The sequence below is a fragment of the Gnatocerus cornutus genome, chromosome 5 (assembly GCF_029298725.1).
Source record: "Gnatocerus cornutus isolate USDA-ARS CGAHR chromosome 5, icGnaCorn1.1, whole genome shotgun sequence".
In the NCBI taxonomy this organism is placed as follows: Eukaryota; Metazoa; Arthropoda; class Insecta; order Coleoptera; family Tenebrionidae; genus Gnatocerus; species Gnatocerus cornutus.
Window position 1 is genome coordinate 8235406 of NC_142237.1, and position 20750 is coordinate 8256155.

At 35.4% G+C, this 20750-nt stretch overlaps 1 protein-coding gene across 5 annotated transcripts in view; it reads left to right on the forward strand.

Annotated features, from left to right (window-relative positions):
* The window catches only part of LOC148174095 (uncharacterized), a 71259-nt gene that overhangs the window by 21731 nt on the left and 28778 nt on the right, over positions 1-20750 (forward strand). For 4 of the 5 annotated variants that reach the window (XM_088035902.1, XM_088035901.1, XM_088035900.1 and 1 more), the window contains exons 2-5: positions 1608-2530; positions 7692-7767; positions 7826-7919; positions 15458-15632. In XM_088035902.1, coding sequence (XP_087892028.1) covers positions 1649-2530; positions 7692-7767; positions 7826-7919; positions 15458-15632 — 1227 coding nt within the window. In that variant the 5' untranslated portion in view covers positions 1608-1648. The remainder of the gene's footprint in view (positions 1-1607; positions 2531-7691; positions 7768-7825; positions 7920-15457; positions 15633-20750) is intronic. The other variant, XM_088035904.1, reaches the window with a different exon arrangement.

A 20750-nucleotide genomic window follows, 5' to 3' on the forward strand; every position in this document is an offset into this window, starting at 1 on the left:
ACTCAATAAATTGCTACATTATGATATGTCATTTCAAATTTAAAACTCAAAATTTATATACCTAGCAGCAAAAACTTTATTTTCGTGTTAAAATTAAAACGGATTGATAAAATAATTTCGGATCCAATTTTTCATAAACGAAAACGTTCATTGAACTAGAGTATTTTAAGAGGAAACCGTGCAAAATTTTTATAAAGTAACAACAAAAATATTGTAAAACAGCCTATAAAAACGTCTTTTAAATTACGAGTAAGGTTGGTATAAAGTCAAGAGCAGCTGTTTTTTCCTTCCAAGTTGATTAAAAGCAGATATGAGTATGATAGAAGTATGCACAATGTTCACAGCAGGTAATATCAGTAAATGGACAGCAAGAGAACCATCAATAGACTGCGGTTTTATTACACTTCCCGCTGTCATGTTAAGATCATCTTTAGAACATCTAACCCATTCAAAAGTTTAAAAAATCTGCAGTATTGTGAGAACGCAAAAGAATGGAAAATTTGAGTTTTATGAAGTAAGAACTAAACTATATTAGGAATATAATTTTTCCACGTTTTTGCAAAACTTGAAGTTAATTAAATCCATCCCTACTGAATTCCTTCCTGCATCATAATCCTTTAAAAGCATCCCTGAAGAACAGCGTACTTCAACTATCACCAGACTACAAAGAAATTTTCAGTATTTCACTTTTCCACTCTCTCCAAAGTTTTCTCACAAGATCCGACAAGCGATAATAATCGCTCAACATGCGATAGAAAATTTCGCTCAGTGGTAATTTTGTCGCAGCAAATTTATCTTTGGACTGTGACCACCAATTTTCCTGAAATGTAGGGGAACTACGAATGTGCATCATATTTCACGGTTGGAAACTTTCCTACTCAATAAAATTGATAAATCGGAGCGAGAGTGGGTACAGGTTTTACAGTTCTTGCATCAGGAAGTAAATTGTCGCCCGACAGCTAGTCGAGTTATTAGTTATTACTCAAATGGAATGACTTTTTGTAAAATGAGTAATACCAGTTGTAGATTGTTCAAGGGCGAATATTGAAGTTTCTTATAAACAGATCGATGTTTGTCTAATTAACGATTAGATCTGACCACAAAACGTAGCCTAGAATGACAACCACCAGATAAAAGATTGTTTTTTCTGAATAGTTGTAATGAATGAAACTTGCTTAGGAAACGAGTTTAGTTTTTTGCTATTTCGTCTTGACGTCACTCTCATTAAACATCGTTGTTGTGTATAACTTTATTTAGAAGGCAATAAAAGTAAAAAATCGGAAAAAGGGTCATCTTCTTTGGTTATAGCTGAGCTCTTCATTTTTCTCGGATGGCCGTTCTTGTTACGAATTGGAAAGGACGCCAGATGCAACTCCACAATGCAGTTTCATAAATCAAGAGAAATTATTTCTGACGTTTTATTATCGTATCGATTTTGTCCAAGTGAAAGCGGGGAAACTTCTAAACTCACCACAATTCGAAATTTTCATAAACAATTCTTTCGCACAATGAAGTTATCTCTCTTTATTATCACTCTGTGAAAATAGACAGAGATAAAGACGACAGAAAAAATTTATGATTAGGTCGCGAAAATTTTCCAATTTCAGGTTGAGCCTCGGAGGTATTAAGAAATGCAAACCGACAGAAAATGGTGTCGGAAGAAACTTCCATGATTTGTGACGGAATCTATGATCGTTGTGACAAAATCCGTGATAAGAATTGGTTATCAACAATCGGCGATAATGTGAAAATAGCGCGGGACGAGAACAGTAATGTGTCGCGTGTTAGTGATGTGGAAACCTTCGTCGGCGAGTTGATAGGAGAAATTTGTGACGCGGCCGTGAGTTTGGTGGAATGTGAAGTGATGCCACGTGGGAAACAGATCTATGCCGACGAGCGATCTTTGAAAAAGCACAATCGGAAGACAACGATAATCGACGATGAGCTTGTTCATGACAGTCGGAAGTTGAGTCTCGTGGACGAAAACGACAACAGTCTCTGCGAGACGGTGAATCCTGTGATCGCAGCAACGAAGAGCGCTCCGAATTTGGACAGGAAGCAGTCGAAACGAAGAAAGACTCTTTCTTTCAGTTTCTTGAAGAAGAAAAGCAAAGATGAAAGTCACGAGTCGCAAGATCCTGAAACTTATGACAACTTCGATCCACACGCGAAAATTTCTACACTGCGGTGGAGTAAGAAGTACTCTTCGGCGGTGGAGCTCAATCAAAAGCCGACTAAAATACATCGAACCCAATCGCTCATCAAAAAGATCGGGGAAGAGTCCAAGAACTTCCTCAAGAGGTCGATGAGTGTCCGAGAGCTCCGTAAGCGAGACAAATCCAGAGAGCAACTCAGCGAAGAAAAAGAACTCGAGTGGAAACAATCTTTACAATCACTAGTCGAAAACGATGTCAGTGTTAGTTATCATGATTTAAGTTACGTCGATTATGACGTTTTGAACGATACCCATTACGACCATGCGTTTTTATACAAAGGAAATATCGGAAGGACGCAAAGCATGTACGAGCAGGTAAGAACGGAATCAGTCGGAACCGCTTATCTGTTTTGATTTGTTTTATCTGATTTCTACTAAATGCTTCGAATTTTGTTCGATGACAATAACGTCAAGAATATGCGACGAAAGAGTATAATGGAACATGAAAATACCATTAACCAACCTCTCTTTGGTTTCATTGTATGATTGCGGCTGAAAAGGGAGCATCTCCGCTAGTTGAAATTTGACAAAGTTTCGGATAAACAAAAGGGATTATTCAACAATTACGAGGTGAAAGTCGCAATTGTTTTGGCGGAATTTAATCGAGGGAACAATAAACGATTTTTTGTTTCCTTCACGAGCGGAACTTCGATTCAATCTAATTAAAGGCGTGATGTTGCGATTATAAGACTTTTCTGTCTCGGAAAAAATCATTAACTTGGTGAATTTATAATTCAGAGCTTACAGTAAATGAGCGTGTAATCAATCAGCATTGACAACTCACTGAAAGAATCTAGACAAGTTTATTATCAGATAATTAGGTACTGTTAGGGATGACTCATCTAATGTCATTATTTGAAGTAGTTTCTAAACGACACAATGAGACCAATTTTGGAAAGAAATTGAAATATGCGTAAATATTCACGTGTTTGAGATTTTAAAAAAAATTGTTTGATGGTTTACTATTAACATATCTGTGAAGTTATGAATGTTATAACAACCATAGACGTCTGTTATGAATATGAGCCTGTTATGTTATGTCATGATTCATAACTTGCGAGGTTTGTTCAATAGCTTTATTGACAAAATCGTAAAAATCGTGTCATAATTTGTTATTGATGATGACACGACTTGTCTTATCTCTGTGGTAAAATTACCGTACAGAATTGTGTAATTACCGAATAGATTTGGTTAAATTAACTTCTACGCTGATTTAGAAGGCATTTTAGACGCTGGAACTGCAAATTTGTGCAGCTTGGAGCTACTTGAATACTCCGAATTCACAGCTAGGTCCTAGGCGGAAAAACGACCCCACTCAAGTATTTCTCATTAAATTTCATTTAAACCTTCAATTGCCTTTGTGTCTGGCTGCATCGCCATTGTCATCCAACAGTTCAACCGTTTCTCTGAATTTCGTGACATGTGCTCTTGTTTTAAACGTTCAGATTAAAGTTGGCTTATGTCTTTGACAAATTCACTAAAAATAGGTCTCTAATTACCCGTAGATTAATAATGTTTTGTACAAGTAATATTATTTATTAGGAGTATGATGTAAAAACTTGAGTATGGATATGCATTTTCGCTTAGCAATTTCAATATCCGTCATGGTGTACTCATAAACGATCATAAAAGAGCGTCATGCATTATTTTACAGTCTTTTTGGCTTTATGTTGATAACATATTTTACGACAATCAATTGGATTTTTAATTAATCACAGGAAACGTTCTAATTTATTGTTAATGAACAATTTTAGGGGTGATTTTAATTACAGAAAATTAAACAACAAAAGTGTGATTTTACCACATCTGAATCCTTTTTTGATCTAACAATTATTATTATTACTTATCCGAGCGGCGAATTATCCGTGTCTTGTTATCCTTGGAGAGCAGAAACTACTTACAAAAAATTATCTAATTGCGCTTGCAGAGAACAGCTCATTTCGTTTACCAGTTCATGAGCTTTCTTTTTTTTAATTTGTTTATTGAGAAATGTGAAATTCTTTGAAATTTTTCTGATTAGATTAGAATTACAGAAATGTATCGCCAAAAATTTTGTCCATTTTTTTCTTAGAAATTCGCTCTATAAAATGCATCCACACTTTATTAGGAGTATTTATTTGTTAATTATTATTATTGCAGTGGCTAAAATTACTCAAGTTTGCCACTGTACAACTATGCAACTGATTACGTCGTGAAAACCGCAATTATTATGTCAATACTATTTCCATCTCTTCCGATGAGAAAGCTCTAATTACTTAATTTTTTGTCGCTTGGTTTCATTCAGGAAGCACTTTTCCTTTCATTATCCCATCTGACTCCAATTTGAGCGTTAGATCCGCAGAGTAATTTAATTATAAGGCTGTCATTTAAAAAAGAATGGTAAGTTATTTAAGTCTAAAAAACCTGATGGATTTATTGTACACATTAAACCAACAAAGTCTGATTATAATTAAAATTATCATTTACTAAACGAAACATGCAATAAAATTTTCAACCAATTAAAAATGAAATGACTTGACCTCCTCTGCACGATCACATGGCCTTTGTCTAAAATTTGCCATACTTTTTTGTAATCAGTTTAGATGTCATGGCCACTAAAATGAAATTTTCACAAAGAAAATTGTTCAGTTAAACGGGTGGAAAGAACAAGAGTTTTTAGTTCGTGTTAACTTTGATTTTTCAAGAGTTATGGCAGCTAGAAGGGTGCACTCTAGGAAATTATCACTCGTAAGTTGAAATTACTGTTTGCTATTCTGATTTGATGGACGTTCCACCAAGGCGCCATTTAACTATTATGGCTTCGTGACACGTATTACATATTATTACTTCGTTACATTTTTTCCGCAGATACTCATCTAATCAGATGATTACGTTTGTCAATATTTATCGATAACAAGTCTCCTACACACGATACGATTGTCCTTTTGTTTCAATATGGAAAATTTCACGATTTTACCATCACTTGGACAAAAAATCGCATTTTACTGGTCTCTTCGTGGTTTCATTATACGAATTGAGCGACTCAATCAATGATAAGAGAAATAAATGGGACAATGGGTACAGTTTGTGATGATTGTATGTTGTTATCTACAGAATAAGCATCTGATAGTGGTGGGTTTAAACCGTTCTTGATTCAAGATGCTTATTGTCGGAATTGGAGGAGTTTTCTTGCTGAAAGTGAAGTTGGGGATGACACGGGTTAGTTCATAGCTGGATAATTGCCATAGGATTAAGTTTTATAGTCTATTGGTAGGATCCGCTGCAGATGCGAACATTAAAGAATTACAAATACTCGAATTAAAAAGTAATTAGTAACTTTGAGCCACGCCATTTCTGCTTCAATTAATAAGGAACTGATATTTTAACCCTTAAGCATCTAGCTTGATTTGATTAATGTTTTCATATACGAAGAAAGAAGTTTTGATTACAACATACCTAGATATTTTTATTTTACAGTTATTTTAAAAAGAATTTGAATTCGCCGGTATTTCCGCAAAAACTCAAAAATCGCTGAAATTTACACTTCTTAGACATCACGACGCCAAACGAACAATGTTACACATTTTTTTTCTAAAAAAAACAAGGTACTTTTGAAATGGTACAAATTAGGTTTTGCACATTTCAAATTTTTTGTTTTTGAGGATGATTTGAGAAACTAAAAATGTTAAAAATACATTCCAAAATACAGAAGAATAATTGTGAAACAGCCTTGCTCATTTTCCACAACTCGGTGCTATTATAAAACAAGTTTCATAATATTATGTGAAACTAAAACGATTTTAAAATAATCAGCAAGCATAAGGTAATTAATAACATTCACAAGTCCATTCAAAATGCAAAAACATTAGCACGTGATGCAATTAGTTCCTTCGTATCGTTGCAATGCAAAACAGCGTTAAAAATATAAATCTTAACAAATATGTAATACAATTAGGAAGCATGTGACATTTATATGTAAATTTTAAATAATTTATGATTTACAGTTGTCGTTGTACAAACACGCAATTAAATTTATATTCTATTACTACACCAATAAATTAAAACTAGAGTTCATCAGATTTAGTATTGATTTTTCTTTTGTATGAAAATTTATGTATAACAGGTACACATTTATTGATGAGAAACTCCTCATGTATTGTTTACATTACGAGATAATTGTCCGTAATAAATATATTGTTGCACGTGTACCTACTGATAACAGAATGAAAATAGAGGGAAACTAGAACACTGAGCTGTGCCCTTCATTTTCATATCAAACCGATTCTATTAAAACTGAAGCGTTTTTATTCCACCTTTTAGCTTTTACGTACGCCTATAAATAACGTGGAAGTTGACCACAACAATTACAATTATTTGTTTTCAAAGGTTAATGCAATTTTCCCCTTTGCGTTGTACTTTCACTAAATAGATTCAATTTAGTTTCTCATGATTCAAGTACGAGCATTTTTTTATCCTGTAATCTTATTTGTAGATCTCGCTCCAATTGATCTGTTTTTGTTTAGTATTTTTATGATGTATTTTCCATTCAATTTAATGTTATTGACAGCACAACTAATGTCCTGTCACAGTTAGATCAAGATAAATAAATGACAAAATCATGTAAAACATTTATTTTACCGTATTTTTGTTGTAATTAATAATGATTAATTTAACTCTCTATTTATGACCGATGGCATCGAAATAGAATTGTTTAATTCTAAATTGGTTTCCTGATTAAATCTGAGGTTAATCGCATATTTGACTGAGGGCGAAATTAAAATTTTCCAATGAAAGCGGGTCACTTCTCTAGAGTCATACAAAACATTGATGGCACGTAACAAGGTATTAATTGAATTTTTAATTTTTTTGTTATTTTCACGTGCTTATTTGTGAAACCGAAGCTGCAGGTTATCGATTATAACTATATCAGAACTGGTTATTAGCAGGTTGGATAATTATAATCGATGTTGTTTGCTAAAGTTACTTAACTAGTTTAACTTGTAATTTAAGTGATCTGTCGAAGTGGAAGTGTAATACGACTAATCGTTCGTCCGCAACTATGAACTCTACTGTAATTAGTTTTCATTATTTGGGGGGGAAATAAATAGGGCGCAATCTTCAATTACCTGTTTGCTTCTTTGTGGGCTGATCACTGTTTCCATCAAACAGAACATTTAATTTTGTTCGGGTTTTTTTGTATTATTCCTATTTAACTTGTGGATAATATTTTATATTTCGGATAGGTCGCCACTCGGTGATGTAGGTATATCTGTCCCTTGTCGATAATTCGCTTCTTTATCGGCTTAGACCATAAATACTTATTATTGGAAAAAAGAGCCTTATCGTTTAACCTGGTTGACCCCACGCTCATCGTTCAAATACCAAAGCTCCAGAAAGTCTACTACTATCATTGCCATTATCCTTGAAGTTTAGTATTAAAAAAAATGTTACCAATTTCTCAAGCTATACCGCTACAATTTACCTTTTCTTTTTTCAGAGATCCCCCGAATTCCGGCGCCCTTCATTGTTCAGAGGCGTATCCACCACCAGCGAGGACTACCACGAAAAATCATGTACGTGAGTTTTCTACCTCGATTGCATTTAGAAATTAAATGATCCTTTAACCTCCAGGTCTCTCTGAGCACTCAGGCGCGTTGTCTCTACCATCCCTCCATCATTTCATCCAGGAAAATGTCGAAAATTCCACAGGAACTGTACACAGATAGTGAGTATTGATTTCCTGCATTTTCATAGAAAAACGCCTGTCGTAAATTCCGATACCAATTAAGGTTCAGCCGGGATAAATTACTTTTAAAACAACTATAAATACGTCGATACTTTACGATTTTCGCCTTCTCTGGATATTGTGGACAGGGAAGGCCATTCCTGGTATATAAATCCAGACGCCTAGTCCAGAAAAGTGTCGTAAAACTGTCCTCGATACATTTTGTCTTGATCCAGCCGTGACTTATGATGGAAATTAATTTGCGCGTCATTAAGTCTTGCAGCATGTTATAGAGACATAAAGCGGACATTGTTAAAGGTGGAACTTCATTAAAAGTTACGTGCATCTTTTATTATGGATGCATTGGAAAAACGGACTGTGGAAAATGCGAAAGGGTTTAGCCAGCGTGGTTTAATTAAACGTCGTTAGTAGTCACAATTTGTTAATAGAAACATTTCGTGTTGGAATACAATTTAAATTATTGTAGGCAGAGCGGATAACACATGTCAATTTATCCTTCCATTATGGTTTCAGGTTCAATAAAATCGCATACACCTTAAATATTAAGTACCAGAAGTTTAACAATTTGTAACTATTATTTTTGGACTTTTTATTAATTTTTGAATCTGTCAATCTCAAGATGAAAACCACCTCCATCTAGAAATTAATCGAAAGCCAGCGTACATATTATTTAATAACAGAATTATTTTGGTTTATTTGACTAGTCCTCTTACAATTTCTGGAATAGAGGAATATAAAATAATGTGAAATAACAAAGCCTAAACAAGTCAAGTTCTTACAATTCTGGGACAAATACATACAGGTCGCCACAAGGATCTAAGTCAATGATTGATGAATCTCCCTGTCCCAAAAGCGACAAATACCAAAATAAATAACCACACCTGCTTTTGAGCTGGCACCACTACATTCAATAAGATCCAGGACAGCATCCATAGCGGCGTTATCAATCTACGACAGGCGGTGTCTTTGAATTTCTTCCGCGGCAATAATTTGACCCATCTATAGTTGGTCTTTTGCCATCGTTTTTCGCTATTTCGGTTATAAAATCGATCAAGTTCCAACAACCAAATTTGATAGGGGACATAAGACCTGCTTAGTTAGTTCTTTTTCTAGTTGCAGTTTGTTATTCAATAGACACCACTGAAGTTATACGTACTTTAACTGCCTCTCACGGCCGGCAGTTAAAGTACTTTAATGCCGCTCACGACGGGGAATTGATTCCACAACCGTAATAATGTACTTCGCGTGTAAATTAGTCCTTTTTTCTGATTTTCATTTGGCCCATTTTGAGAAATAATGGCACATTTTATTGGGAAGAAAAAGCAATTCTGTGGCGAATTTCGCCAACATTCATTTTACGGTTTTCAGCGGCAAAGTGCTTATTGTAAAAGCCAAGTTACATTTTTTTTTAACCGTGTTACTTGTCATTTCCTATTAGGATTCCTTTAATCCTGTTACTAGAGTTCTTCTATTGCTAATTTTTCTACAATTTTATTCTGTTCCATGTATGCAACGAAAAAGTGCGCTTTTTCTAGTTTTATGGCGCCAATTCCCAGTTCTCTGACTAGCACTGAATAATATTGTCTTTTCTATTTTTAACTTTTCTGGTGCCACTGTTATTCCCAATAATTCTGGGAAATATTTATCCGATTCACCTGAGAATGAAATTATTTATCTTCACAGTTTATTTCTCCAGCCCTTTTTTCTTGTTTTTGTTACGTTCGAACACGTGCTTAACATGAATCTCCGGCATTTCCTGCATTCTAGCGCGCTTGCCGTTGGTGATTTTGATAATCTCCCATCACTTTGGACGTCCAAGAAGAAGATAAATTTACTTGCATTTTAAGTATAATATTGAAGGTATTTTATCCGCTTCATCGTTTTGACAAATACGAAATAAGCGTCTTATTGTCATACAAACCGGCCATCTAACATCAAGCTGTCTTTCGAATCGCCCTGCAATATAACCCGCAAATATATAGCCCGTCGTTCTTTTTCTTTGTACGAACCCACAATAATAAATCTATCCGACTTATATTAATGTAAAATTCGCCCGACAACATGACCTGCAGCCTCCGAGCGAATTTATTTTTCTTCTTCCAATATTTGGTTAATCATTTTTATTTTAAGCTATTGAAATTATCCGTTGCAACCCTGTTAGCATCGCGGTGATCGATCAAGTCGAAATTGTTTTGAAGATTGTGACGGACAAGGTCTTCGTTGTGTATTTTTTTCGAGGATGCTAAATGCGTCGCACTTTAAAGAGTCGAGGGAACAGAGTGTTCTGAATAATTCAATCTTTTGAGGCAGATCGGGGAACCACGAGAGCACTCAACTGGTTAGTCCCTCTTGATTTCGGAAGAGACACCTTTCTTATTACAGTTTATGAGGAAATGCAATGCTTTAAAAGTGAGAATCATGTCGAGTTAATAATAATTTAAGTGAAATGTTGTGTTGCTGGAAAATCTCAAGGGGAAATGTGGATTTGAGATCGACAAGATGTTGTGTAACTATATTTCAAATTAATTTACTGTACGTGTCAATTAAACTGCAAGTGGGAGTAACAAGAGTAAAGTTTAAAGAAGCGGTAAACAGAATCCATGGGTTTTATTATTAATTGGCATGTAAATGAATGAATGAAGGTAAATGATGTCCTAAAATAACTTTCTTAATTTATTACGTATTTATATACTAATTGATTATATACAGACTTGGATGAAGTTTTGGTATCTTGCTCATATTATGCTTCACAACCAAAACATTGAAAGCGAAGGCAGAAGCGCGTTGCTGCTGGTGCTGAATTGTTAATTTGATAACTGAGAATGAGGTGAGTTTATTTCAATAGTTTGTTTATCGAAACGACCATAACGTATCCTAAATTCTGCTGTGCAGTTTAGTGTTATTTCAGAAAATAAAACACTATAGGAAAACCTTTATTTTCTCTCAAAAAAGCATTACCCTAGACACTGAGATCGAACAAATTGAAATTCAGCTTGAATGTAAAAAGGATTCAAGCGTGCAATTTTTCCTATTTCGTTGTTTCGATCATACAAAATTGTTATCGTTAAATGTAACGAGCCATACTACTTTATCTAATATACCATTAACTTTATGAAAGAGCTTTGATAAAAACCATTAAATGTACATTCTTTCTTTACATACAATGCAAGTCATAGTCACTTTAGGTTTCAAAACCTGCGCTATTAAACTGTAGGTAATTGTTAATTTATTATTCATACCTAACCTTTCCAACTTCTTTCTTGTAAATACATGAACTGCGAAAGTGAGAAAATTGGTTACAGCCGTTGGATTTGAATTCCATGAAACTTTCAACTCCGAGGATAAGTCTAAAGCACTTGTGGAGTCGATGGATTAACTTTTAAGCTTCACCAAATTGGTCACTGGGGAAGTCATCTGAACACATGTCAGTTTTATACGGGGTGGGGAGTTATTTTCGGTTACTTAAAAGTAAAATGACTTTTTTTCAATTTTTACTGATAAAATGCTCATTTTATTATAACATGAATATCATTATTAAAACAACACTTTAATTAAAAGGATGAATAAATATTTACAGTAACACTTTATTCACACTGCTATTGACAACGCAAATAAAGCAATACAAAATTAAAATTCGCACTACCATTTAAATTTTCATTGCTACGGATGGCTTGTTTATAAAATACGTGACACTTCATGCAATTTGTCGATTTAGAGTTTAGGAAGTGTCTTTGAAATTATAAATAACCAAAGAAAGCATCCCGCAAGATGTTCTGAACGAAACAGTTACATTATCCAATTACGAGAAAAATCCAAATTAATTAGAAAAAATAAGAACTATTATATTTTTTTACCTTCAGAAATTGGAAAAAAATTGTATGATACACGTGAATAAACAAATTTTATCCACTCAAAAAGTACATATTTTGTAGATTTTATTATACTTATTCGGATACGTGATCTTATAATTAATTATAAAAAATATTAAATTCTCTTCTTGCACTTCACAGGTCTTTGTGCGATAATTAATTTCTCGGGATAACTGAATCTCTTTGACTTTTTTTCAAGTATTTCACTTCCATTGCTTGTTGTATTTATGCGATTGTTAAAACCCAGCTTTCGCAGGCACACTTTTATTTTTCCCTCAGTCCGTCTGTCACCTATTCAGGTTTTCTTGTAGTTCTTTTTCTCCCGCGACACATGACATCCGGTGTCTGTCGATTTTTTTTTTGCTCCGTCCTTTATCATTATTATAATTAGGTATAAGTAAATATAGTAAGGTAAGGTCTTGTCGTGTTCCGTCGTTTTCTGATGTTGCGGTTCTTTGCGCATCCTTTTTAGTACCATCTGTTGTGTGCAAGAAAAAAAGCTTTCTTGAAATACCTTTTTCACACTTCACATTCATCAACTTATGGACAAAAGATGGGTGAAAGGATTTGCGTGTTGGCCAGCAAGAATACTTTTTCAATTCCAGAAGGGTCCACTTATGGCAAGACGCCCTCAATGGCCCTTGCGAAGAAACGGTAGCGGTACTACATCTAAGAGTAGGAGAGAAGTAGCTGCAGAGTTAATATAAAATTAAAATATCCAATGAAAATTATTTTATGTAGCCAGTGGTTAGTTATGTTTAATTTCCTTTAATTAACACAAAAAAGTAACGAGTCGAGACTTCTTCAAAGTAACATCCAGCTTGGCGGAGCCTGGAGCGATTCAAGACGTTAATACTAATTATCTCAAGCTCTGAAGTAATTTTAGAAAAACAATTATTTTAATAGTTAAAATATTATCTAAAGTGAAATAGTTTCTCGTGTGTCGGCACCGTAAAACTACACATTTAATTACTCGGAATTACAAGTTTGCGAGTGGCGTGTCGCGGTAGCCCCGAGGTGCACTTTTAATTATTTGTTATCAGCAAGTTTACAGTATTTTGAGAGTCATATTTCTTAATTAAATGTCAGGTGCAAAGTGTTACGTCCCTTCAGCACAAATTGCACTACGTAAAGGACACAGCTCATTTAAATTTTAATGGTTTTTTAGATTTAATAACGGTTCATTTTATTGCAGTCCCTTCGTAAATTACACTTTTTTACGGGGAAAGACGTAAAAATCGCAAAACTATGTCGAGGGTAATTGCGCCCTTTAGATAAGTACCACTTTACACATATCAGCTCCAAGAAAAAGGCGCTCGTGTTTAATTAAAATGTTGCGAAATTTCAGGTCACGATTTAAATTTCAACTCCACTTTGTTTACATGGAAAGTTTCTATTTAAATTGCACCAGCATGAACGACGTCCTTTAGAGATTAGTCGTGAATCCATGAAAAAAATTTCTTATCCAACGGCGCAAACAGAAATTCCAAAGGCGAGAAATTAAAATCATCGATCACTTCGGGCTTTTTTACCTTTTTCATTTAAAACAAATCAAAAGAAATGACGGTTCCCACCACAAAAGTGAATGGAATTCTCGACAGGACTGATAATTTTTCATCCCTAAATGCCTCGTTAAGTAAATAGAAAAGTGGGAAACAGCCAAAAATCTGCGGGAGTGCTGGTCGCGGCAATTGGGGCCGAAACCAATAATGAATTAACGACGGCAAAAGGGATATATTTAATGTGAATTATTACGTTTTGGCCAACTTTTTATCGTAATTTAAATGCGGAAAGGGAGAAGGTTTACAGAAGCACATAAATCGACAGTTCCAGTAACAAGTTTTAAAAAAGGCAATAAAATATTGCAGTCTTTGGATTTTTTTTTGTACTAAATGAAATTGCTTTTTTAGTCTATTGAATTTACAATCCGGAAAAGCCTGCAGCAGTACGGCAAAAAAGTCACCTTACTTCAAGAGCGACTCTATCCGTATATTGTCAAATCTCCGCTGTCAATCATTTTGCGAATCGTAATTCATCGTTTTGGTGTCTTTAGGTTCCTTTTTTGTTGTTACCAGCATTTCTCATCTTACAAACCAACCCTCCCTTGCGTCCTTCTGCCCACGGACTTGCTTTGTCTTCGTTACTTCGTGTTCAGGATTCCACTTGATCTTGATGCCGCAGTTTAGAAGAAATGGTAGGTGCTGTGCCGTGTGCGTCTCGTTCATTTTCATTTAGGGGGGTTGTTGATCGAGTACCTCGCCTTTTTTTCACTTTGGCTAACGCGGTTTTAACTATTGAGACCGAATTTCATTGATCTCCATGGCATAGCATCACCCGACTACCTTCCACGGATTGTTTCTTATTAAACGGTATCATTTTGTGGAACGCTTGCGCTTTATTGTAGAAAATCTCATGTATCCGTCGATTACTACCCCAAAATCCTCGCGGAGTCCCGCGCAGGGGGTTCTGTTGGTACTTCCGCACCGATAGGGACTGTCACACTTTCTCTTCGAACCCACTTCACGCGCCTGGCGTAAAGAGTCATTGTGCGTTCCTAATATTAGCGTAAAAGTGCCTATTTTAGATAAACAGTGTAACTACTGGCGTAATTGACAAATCAACATAACCTATTTGTCTCGTTAGTGACAATGATTGTCCCAGTAGTAGTGGAAAATTTCACAAAACGGCGCCACAATCCGCACTTTTTGACAGAAACTTTTAAAAGGCACGAGCGGACAGGCCTCTTAAGGATATAGTCGGCCTTGCTTTACTTTAATTAGTGGCGCCATCTATTAGAGGATTCTAAAATTGCAAGTGACGTTCTCTCCAGCAAATGCTGCCGTTGTCTGTGGCTGTCGATGTGCTCGAATCAAATAACTATGTATTACCCTTTTATATATGCATAATTCATAAAGTCCACCCTTTCTTAGTGAATTGATGCATTACTTGACCTTGCTGGGGTGAAAGTTTTTCTTTACCACTATCCTGAATAGCAAAAATCGTAACAAAGCGCCTCGACTATCTTGAGCGAGCGAGATTTCCCGGCAATGAAGCCAAACAGTATTGACCGGAAATTACGATTGTATGTTCTATTGTAAATAAATTATCATACTGTATCCTGTGTCATTATTTGTCTGTTAAATGTAACTGATTGTTTTGTAATAATATCTCCCGCTGCACCATTTAAACGAGCGACTAATTTATCATCCTCAATTTTTTATCACTATAATTTCGCGCAGGGTTGCAACACATGTCGCCCATTTCGTTTTATCGAAACATCAATCTAATAATAATTTAAGACACACTTCGCCGCTAAAGTCCTTTTTTACAACCAAATAAACCTCTTTTACGCTCCGAAAATAAAATCTTTAATTAATTCCCATTCTCAACAACACCCCATAACGAGTTCCATCGAAATTTACTTTCGTTTATTTCTTTGAATGATTATGCGAGTATTCCATTCCAACGTACACCATCTTGTGCGATCACCAATCAAAACAAAATTAATGATTGATGCTGAACCTCGAAATCAATCATGAACAACTGACCTGGCGCATCCACCATTTTCGATGAAAAATTGAGGACAAAGTTGTCGCTCGTACATCGCTTCATGTCGGATTAATTTGATTGAATTTATTGTTTTTTCAGTCGGAGGAGACCGCAAAGCATCTGTTCTGAAGATGGAAAGTTTCGGCATCAGAGTTCAGAAGGGAGTTTTAGGTCTGGCGGCAGTGGGTGCGCCAAGTTGAAAAGACAAAATGCCTGCAGACAGAAAAACAGAGATGTGTTCGTGCCGGATAATAGACAGAGGACTGATCCTACGGTAAGTGTTTTGCGACAATAAAAGATGACAACTTTAGAACAAAAAGGGTCGTGCTTCTAAAAATGCAGTTTCATTTACACTTTTGCGTGCAGACTATTTTTTATTTTTGTTTGATAGTACCATATTTGCATTTTACATCGATTTGTTTTTATCTTCCATCAGTTTCCTCCTATTTACGTTTTATACTTACCCATAAAATAATAACCGATGCGTGGGTAGAAAAAAGTTATTAATCACTTTACGGTGAGGTGGTTCACAGCGGAAAAATATTAACACTTGCCGTTTCCGTTTACAAATCGGTAATTTGTTATTATAAATTATTACTTTAAAAATAAAACGTTCTATAATTAGTTTTACCTGTGCCACATGCGTGTCTAGCTAGAACTTGGTCCAAAATTTATTTTTATGATTGGAAATAAATCACGAACTTCACTTATCGGACAGAAATACATTAGTTTTGTAGTTGTTTGGACTCATCAGAACGAACCATGCTGCTGAGTCATCTTGTATCGACTTTGAAACTTGAAATCTCAGCCTAAAATCTCTTAGCAACTTGCCAAAATGCTTGATATAATTCCTTTGTTTTTATGCCTGGGAATTTTATTCAAAACGAATCCACCACAAACTAATGAATATCAATAAATGTTTTAGTGGTATTAAAGAAGCCAATCCGCCAATGAATACCTTGTTTTCCATTCTACGTCTAACATCAAGCCAACATCAATTTTGCCGTCACTTGTCGTGTAATACGAGTTAAACTTCCACTAACACCACCTGTTGATTTACGTTAGGACTGTGACAGTACCTGATTTTGTAATTCAATTTAGCGCCCCAACTAATGAAAAATTTAATTTTAATCTAATAACTTTAAAGCAATTCTGCGGATTTGGAAACCTAAAATGAGGTAAAACTTTAATCAGTTCGTCTAAAATGAATAAAAAATTGTAGTAGTAAACTGTTGCTAAAATGGTTCATTGGAAGTAACGGTTATCGCTTATCTGTGGCCCTGATCTTGAAAAGAACGAGATAGTTCATTGATTTTTTAATATAAATGATAACGTAATTATCTGATTATGATATGTATAATTCAAAAGAAGTACCCACTTGTCATCAGAAAATGTTTGAATAAAATACGAGACAACTCAAGGAGCTATAATTTGGGAAAACTATACGCTATAGCAGAGATAACTTGCTATAGATTACACCATGCTTCGACTACCCAGCTATCGATTTGACTTCGTGGCACCCATCAGACTGGGATTATTAGGGTCGGCGAGTAAATTTCACTGTTTTACATGCAATGTTTTCCATAAAAAAATTAGGGGACGAAACGACTGGAATGAATATAATAATATGACGTGCAGATATCACCAAGGGATCCCAGGAAATATTTAAAAATTTTAATTTAAATTTTATCATGTAGGAATAAAAGTTCATAGGAAAATATCTCATTAACAGCATTTATTGCAATTTTGCGGCGAATATTCTCATATTATATTTACTTACGTATCAAGGACGCAATCTGGGTGATTTATGAACTGCGATGTTGTAGCTCCGACGCAGAATCGTCAGGTGTTATGCAATGAAAAATTTGCCCCAATCGTATTAAAAATTTCAATATTTTTACATTTATTTGTGTGTAAAAGCTCAACTGTCTACCCTGGAGCTTTTTTTTATTTATTGTACAAGCGCCGAAAAGGCCTTATAGCGAAACGAACGGTAATGTAAGCGAGATTTCCTTATATCCTTTTCGCGCGAGTAATGTACATAATTTTTTCTACTGCTTTTTCTATAATTATTGTAATTTTTTAATAATATCATGTATTATCAAATGGATGCTGGTATTACCTTTAAATTTGCGTTAGCCAATTTTTTTTGCATTCAAAAATTTAGGATTAGTCACGATTTTTGAGGTTTATTTCGGAAATTTCTTGTGACCCTCTAATACATATATCCAGAATTGGTCAGGATCCCTTGGGCTTCTTTAGGTTTTGGTGAAATTTTTAAGGATTTTCTGAAAAGGCTCAGGGAACTTTTGGGATGCTTTGGTACTTTATGGTATCGTCAAATATTTTTTGATTTTCTATGTTTTGCCAGGGTTTCTATAATTAAGTTTAACAGCCTAAATAAAACAATTAAATGATTGTTTTCTTCTCCCGTTTGTTTAGTCCACTTTAGATCTATAAAATTTCCACCAAATCTGATATTGTCAACTCCTCGTCCAATCTAATCAGATCTATATGATTCGTTTTAGCTTTTTTACTCGCTTATTCTCAGCTCAGTATGCTTAAACTAGTTTGATTTACTTTCCTCAGATTTAGTCTAACTTAATTTAATCCCACCCTGATTAAATTAGACGTAAAGTTGGTCAAACTTCGCGTTGACTTCATGATCTGTATGCATATGCACATCCACTAAATTCCCTCTGTCATTCCAGCGAAAAACTCGCTTTACCATGTTGAAATGACCGCAAAATTGTTCGGATCTTTTACTCTCCACCACTGTAATTTTCGCTGGCAGGATGTGAGCGGTTTGGACATGGAGTCTGCGGCTTGTAATCTCACTGTTCTGCCAACTTTGTGGCCGAAACTCCCACTATTATCGAGTAAATCTTGACAGATAATGGAGAGTTATAGTTTACTATTGATCGTATTGCACCATGAAACAGAAACGCAGATTGGCAACTGAAATGGTTGACACGTTTGGTTAAAATTTTTAATCAAGCATTGTGAAAGTCCCTGGAACAGCGGAACATCAAAGCGAAGTGGCGGAAAGCTCGCTGACGAAATTACATCTGACTTGTGCGTGTGCGTTTTGAATTTCACGGAAAATTCAGAATAATAAAAAAACAATCGTAATTCTGACACAGTCGATCTAATTGGCTTTGAAACGGAAGTCGATTTGGAGGAAAACCATCGCGTGTCGGGGAACAAATGACGTGTTAATGCAAGTTTGTCCTGATTGGTTATTTGTTGATTCGATTTTAATTATAAGAGGAGTTCGCCTGTTTTAGATGCTCCATTAATGTGCTATTGTGATGGGAGTATTGTTGAAATCGTTTGATACCAAAGCTTTCTGATTCTCGCTCTAAAGCGCTGGTATTTTCAGAAGGGTTGTAATGAAAAATCTACCCTTTACTTGTGCAGGAGGTCGTATTTTCGCGTAAATTATTTCGTAAATATGTCACAATTCTATTTTATTCCAGCGACGACCACTTGGGAAACCTCGTTTTCTCTCCTTCATATATTTAACTGTAATGATATTTTTACGGTATAATACTACAAAATGCTTTTAGGGTTCGAAACGACAAAAGCGCTTACACGAATGGCCATGTACTCAAACCTACACAAATTCTCACTCGCTCAAATTTGGTAGTTTGGCGGTAATCCTCTAATTAAAAACGAAATGGTTTTGAGCGGTGAAAACTTCCGAACGAGCTTATATTTGCGTGCCCCGCATAATTCGTAATTCGCTTCTTGGTACAAAATGGTACAAATTACTATGAAAATGCACACGATATGTGTGATGTGTCATACGAATGGGCGAGCAGAATGCATTTTAACATCGAAACATGCAAATAAAATGAAATGTTTATTTCCACCTTAATACGTCTAAATGCGTTCGGTGAAGCGTGAAACTGGGACTTTCCCATCCCCGTTGCTGCCGCCAACGCACCTGCATTTCTATTATTCAACTTTGGAAATTCGAGCAATATAGAGTGCTCTATTGTGACGCCAAAAATTTCATTTACGTCATAATTCAATCGAATGGAAATTAGTTGAGTTTAGAACAAGGAAGGTTCATCGAACGTAATTCCCAGTAGCACTTTTTAAAAGTCCTGATTTTTGCTTTGGGGGAAACTGCAATAGGAACCGCGGCCCGATGAATGGCACATAAAGAACTCTCTTTAATCAAATTTCGCGTTTTTATCAACACGATCTCTGAAACTCTGTTTCCGGTTGGCTCCGGGAGCGCGGAACTGGAGTAATTGTTTTTTGTGGACCTCCAATGCCCTTGACAATATTTCATTTTTACGATCCTCAGTTTACATATTTATATTAGTAGTTGCAATCTGTTTCTGGGTCCTTCACTAAAGGGATGTTACGCATCTGTGCGGCGCCTGCAAGGGTGAACGGACGTCGGGACGCGAGCGACGCTATTTGTCGGCGCCCAAACGCTCAGTCTTTGTCCAAAAGCCGTTTGGTTTGCGTCGCCTCGTACGAAACGCGCGCGCTTTCGACGCTTCCACGACATGTCAGTGTTTGTTTCTTCCGTTTTTGACGTCGTCGATTCACGAAGATGATGAGATTTTTTTAAGTCGATGTAACCGTGGTGTATATAATTTTTAAGTGGTTTATGTAAGGGGTTTTATGTAAGAGTTTCGTCCCACTGATGATAGATATTGCTGCCGAACCTTTTCGTTAACTTATTTACTAAACGATTCAAAGGTAATTTGCGCTCATTGTTGGCTGCTAGCTTAATGGATGATTTTCGTGTTGTTTATCATCACATTTTAATTTAATGACGTTCTCTTTGATACGGTGAATAATGAACGATAATGGAGATTTGTTCGAAGATATTGGCTAATGAACTTTTTCGAAATTTTTGAATAGGCGCTGGATGCGACAATTGACATTTTCGTGAAATGTCAACTTTGCTTTAGCATAATATTGATTGATTTTTATACGACATTGCGAAACACTGGGCTATTTATAATTTCATTCTTGGCTGTTGTTCAGTTTTATGCCACTAATTATGATACATTTCCAAAGGTCGAAAATATTCTGACCACTTATCGGTAATAACGCGTCTCCATAGGCTGCTACACGTGTACTTGCATAATGTTATTACAGTTTCGAACAATTAAAGAGCTTTCGCTGTAGCTAAGTTACAAAGTCCAATAAAACGAAATGACATGATTATTGTTATCGCAGTGGCTAGAATGGTAAAAGTGGAAAAAACTTTTAAAATTCGAAGTACGTAGGAACTTTTAACTCGTAATTGGATTAAAAAAAAAAGACAATTTACACGTTCATTAAAAGTCTAACAACCATAATAATAAATGTGGAAACTAAAATAAATTTCTCCTAAAAATAACGCGAAAAGCAACATGTGAAT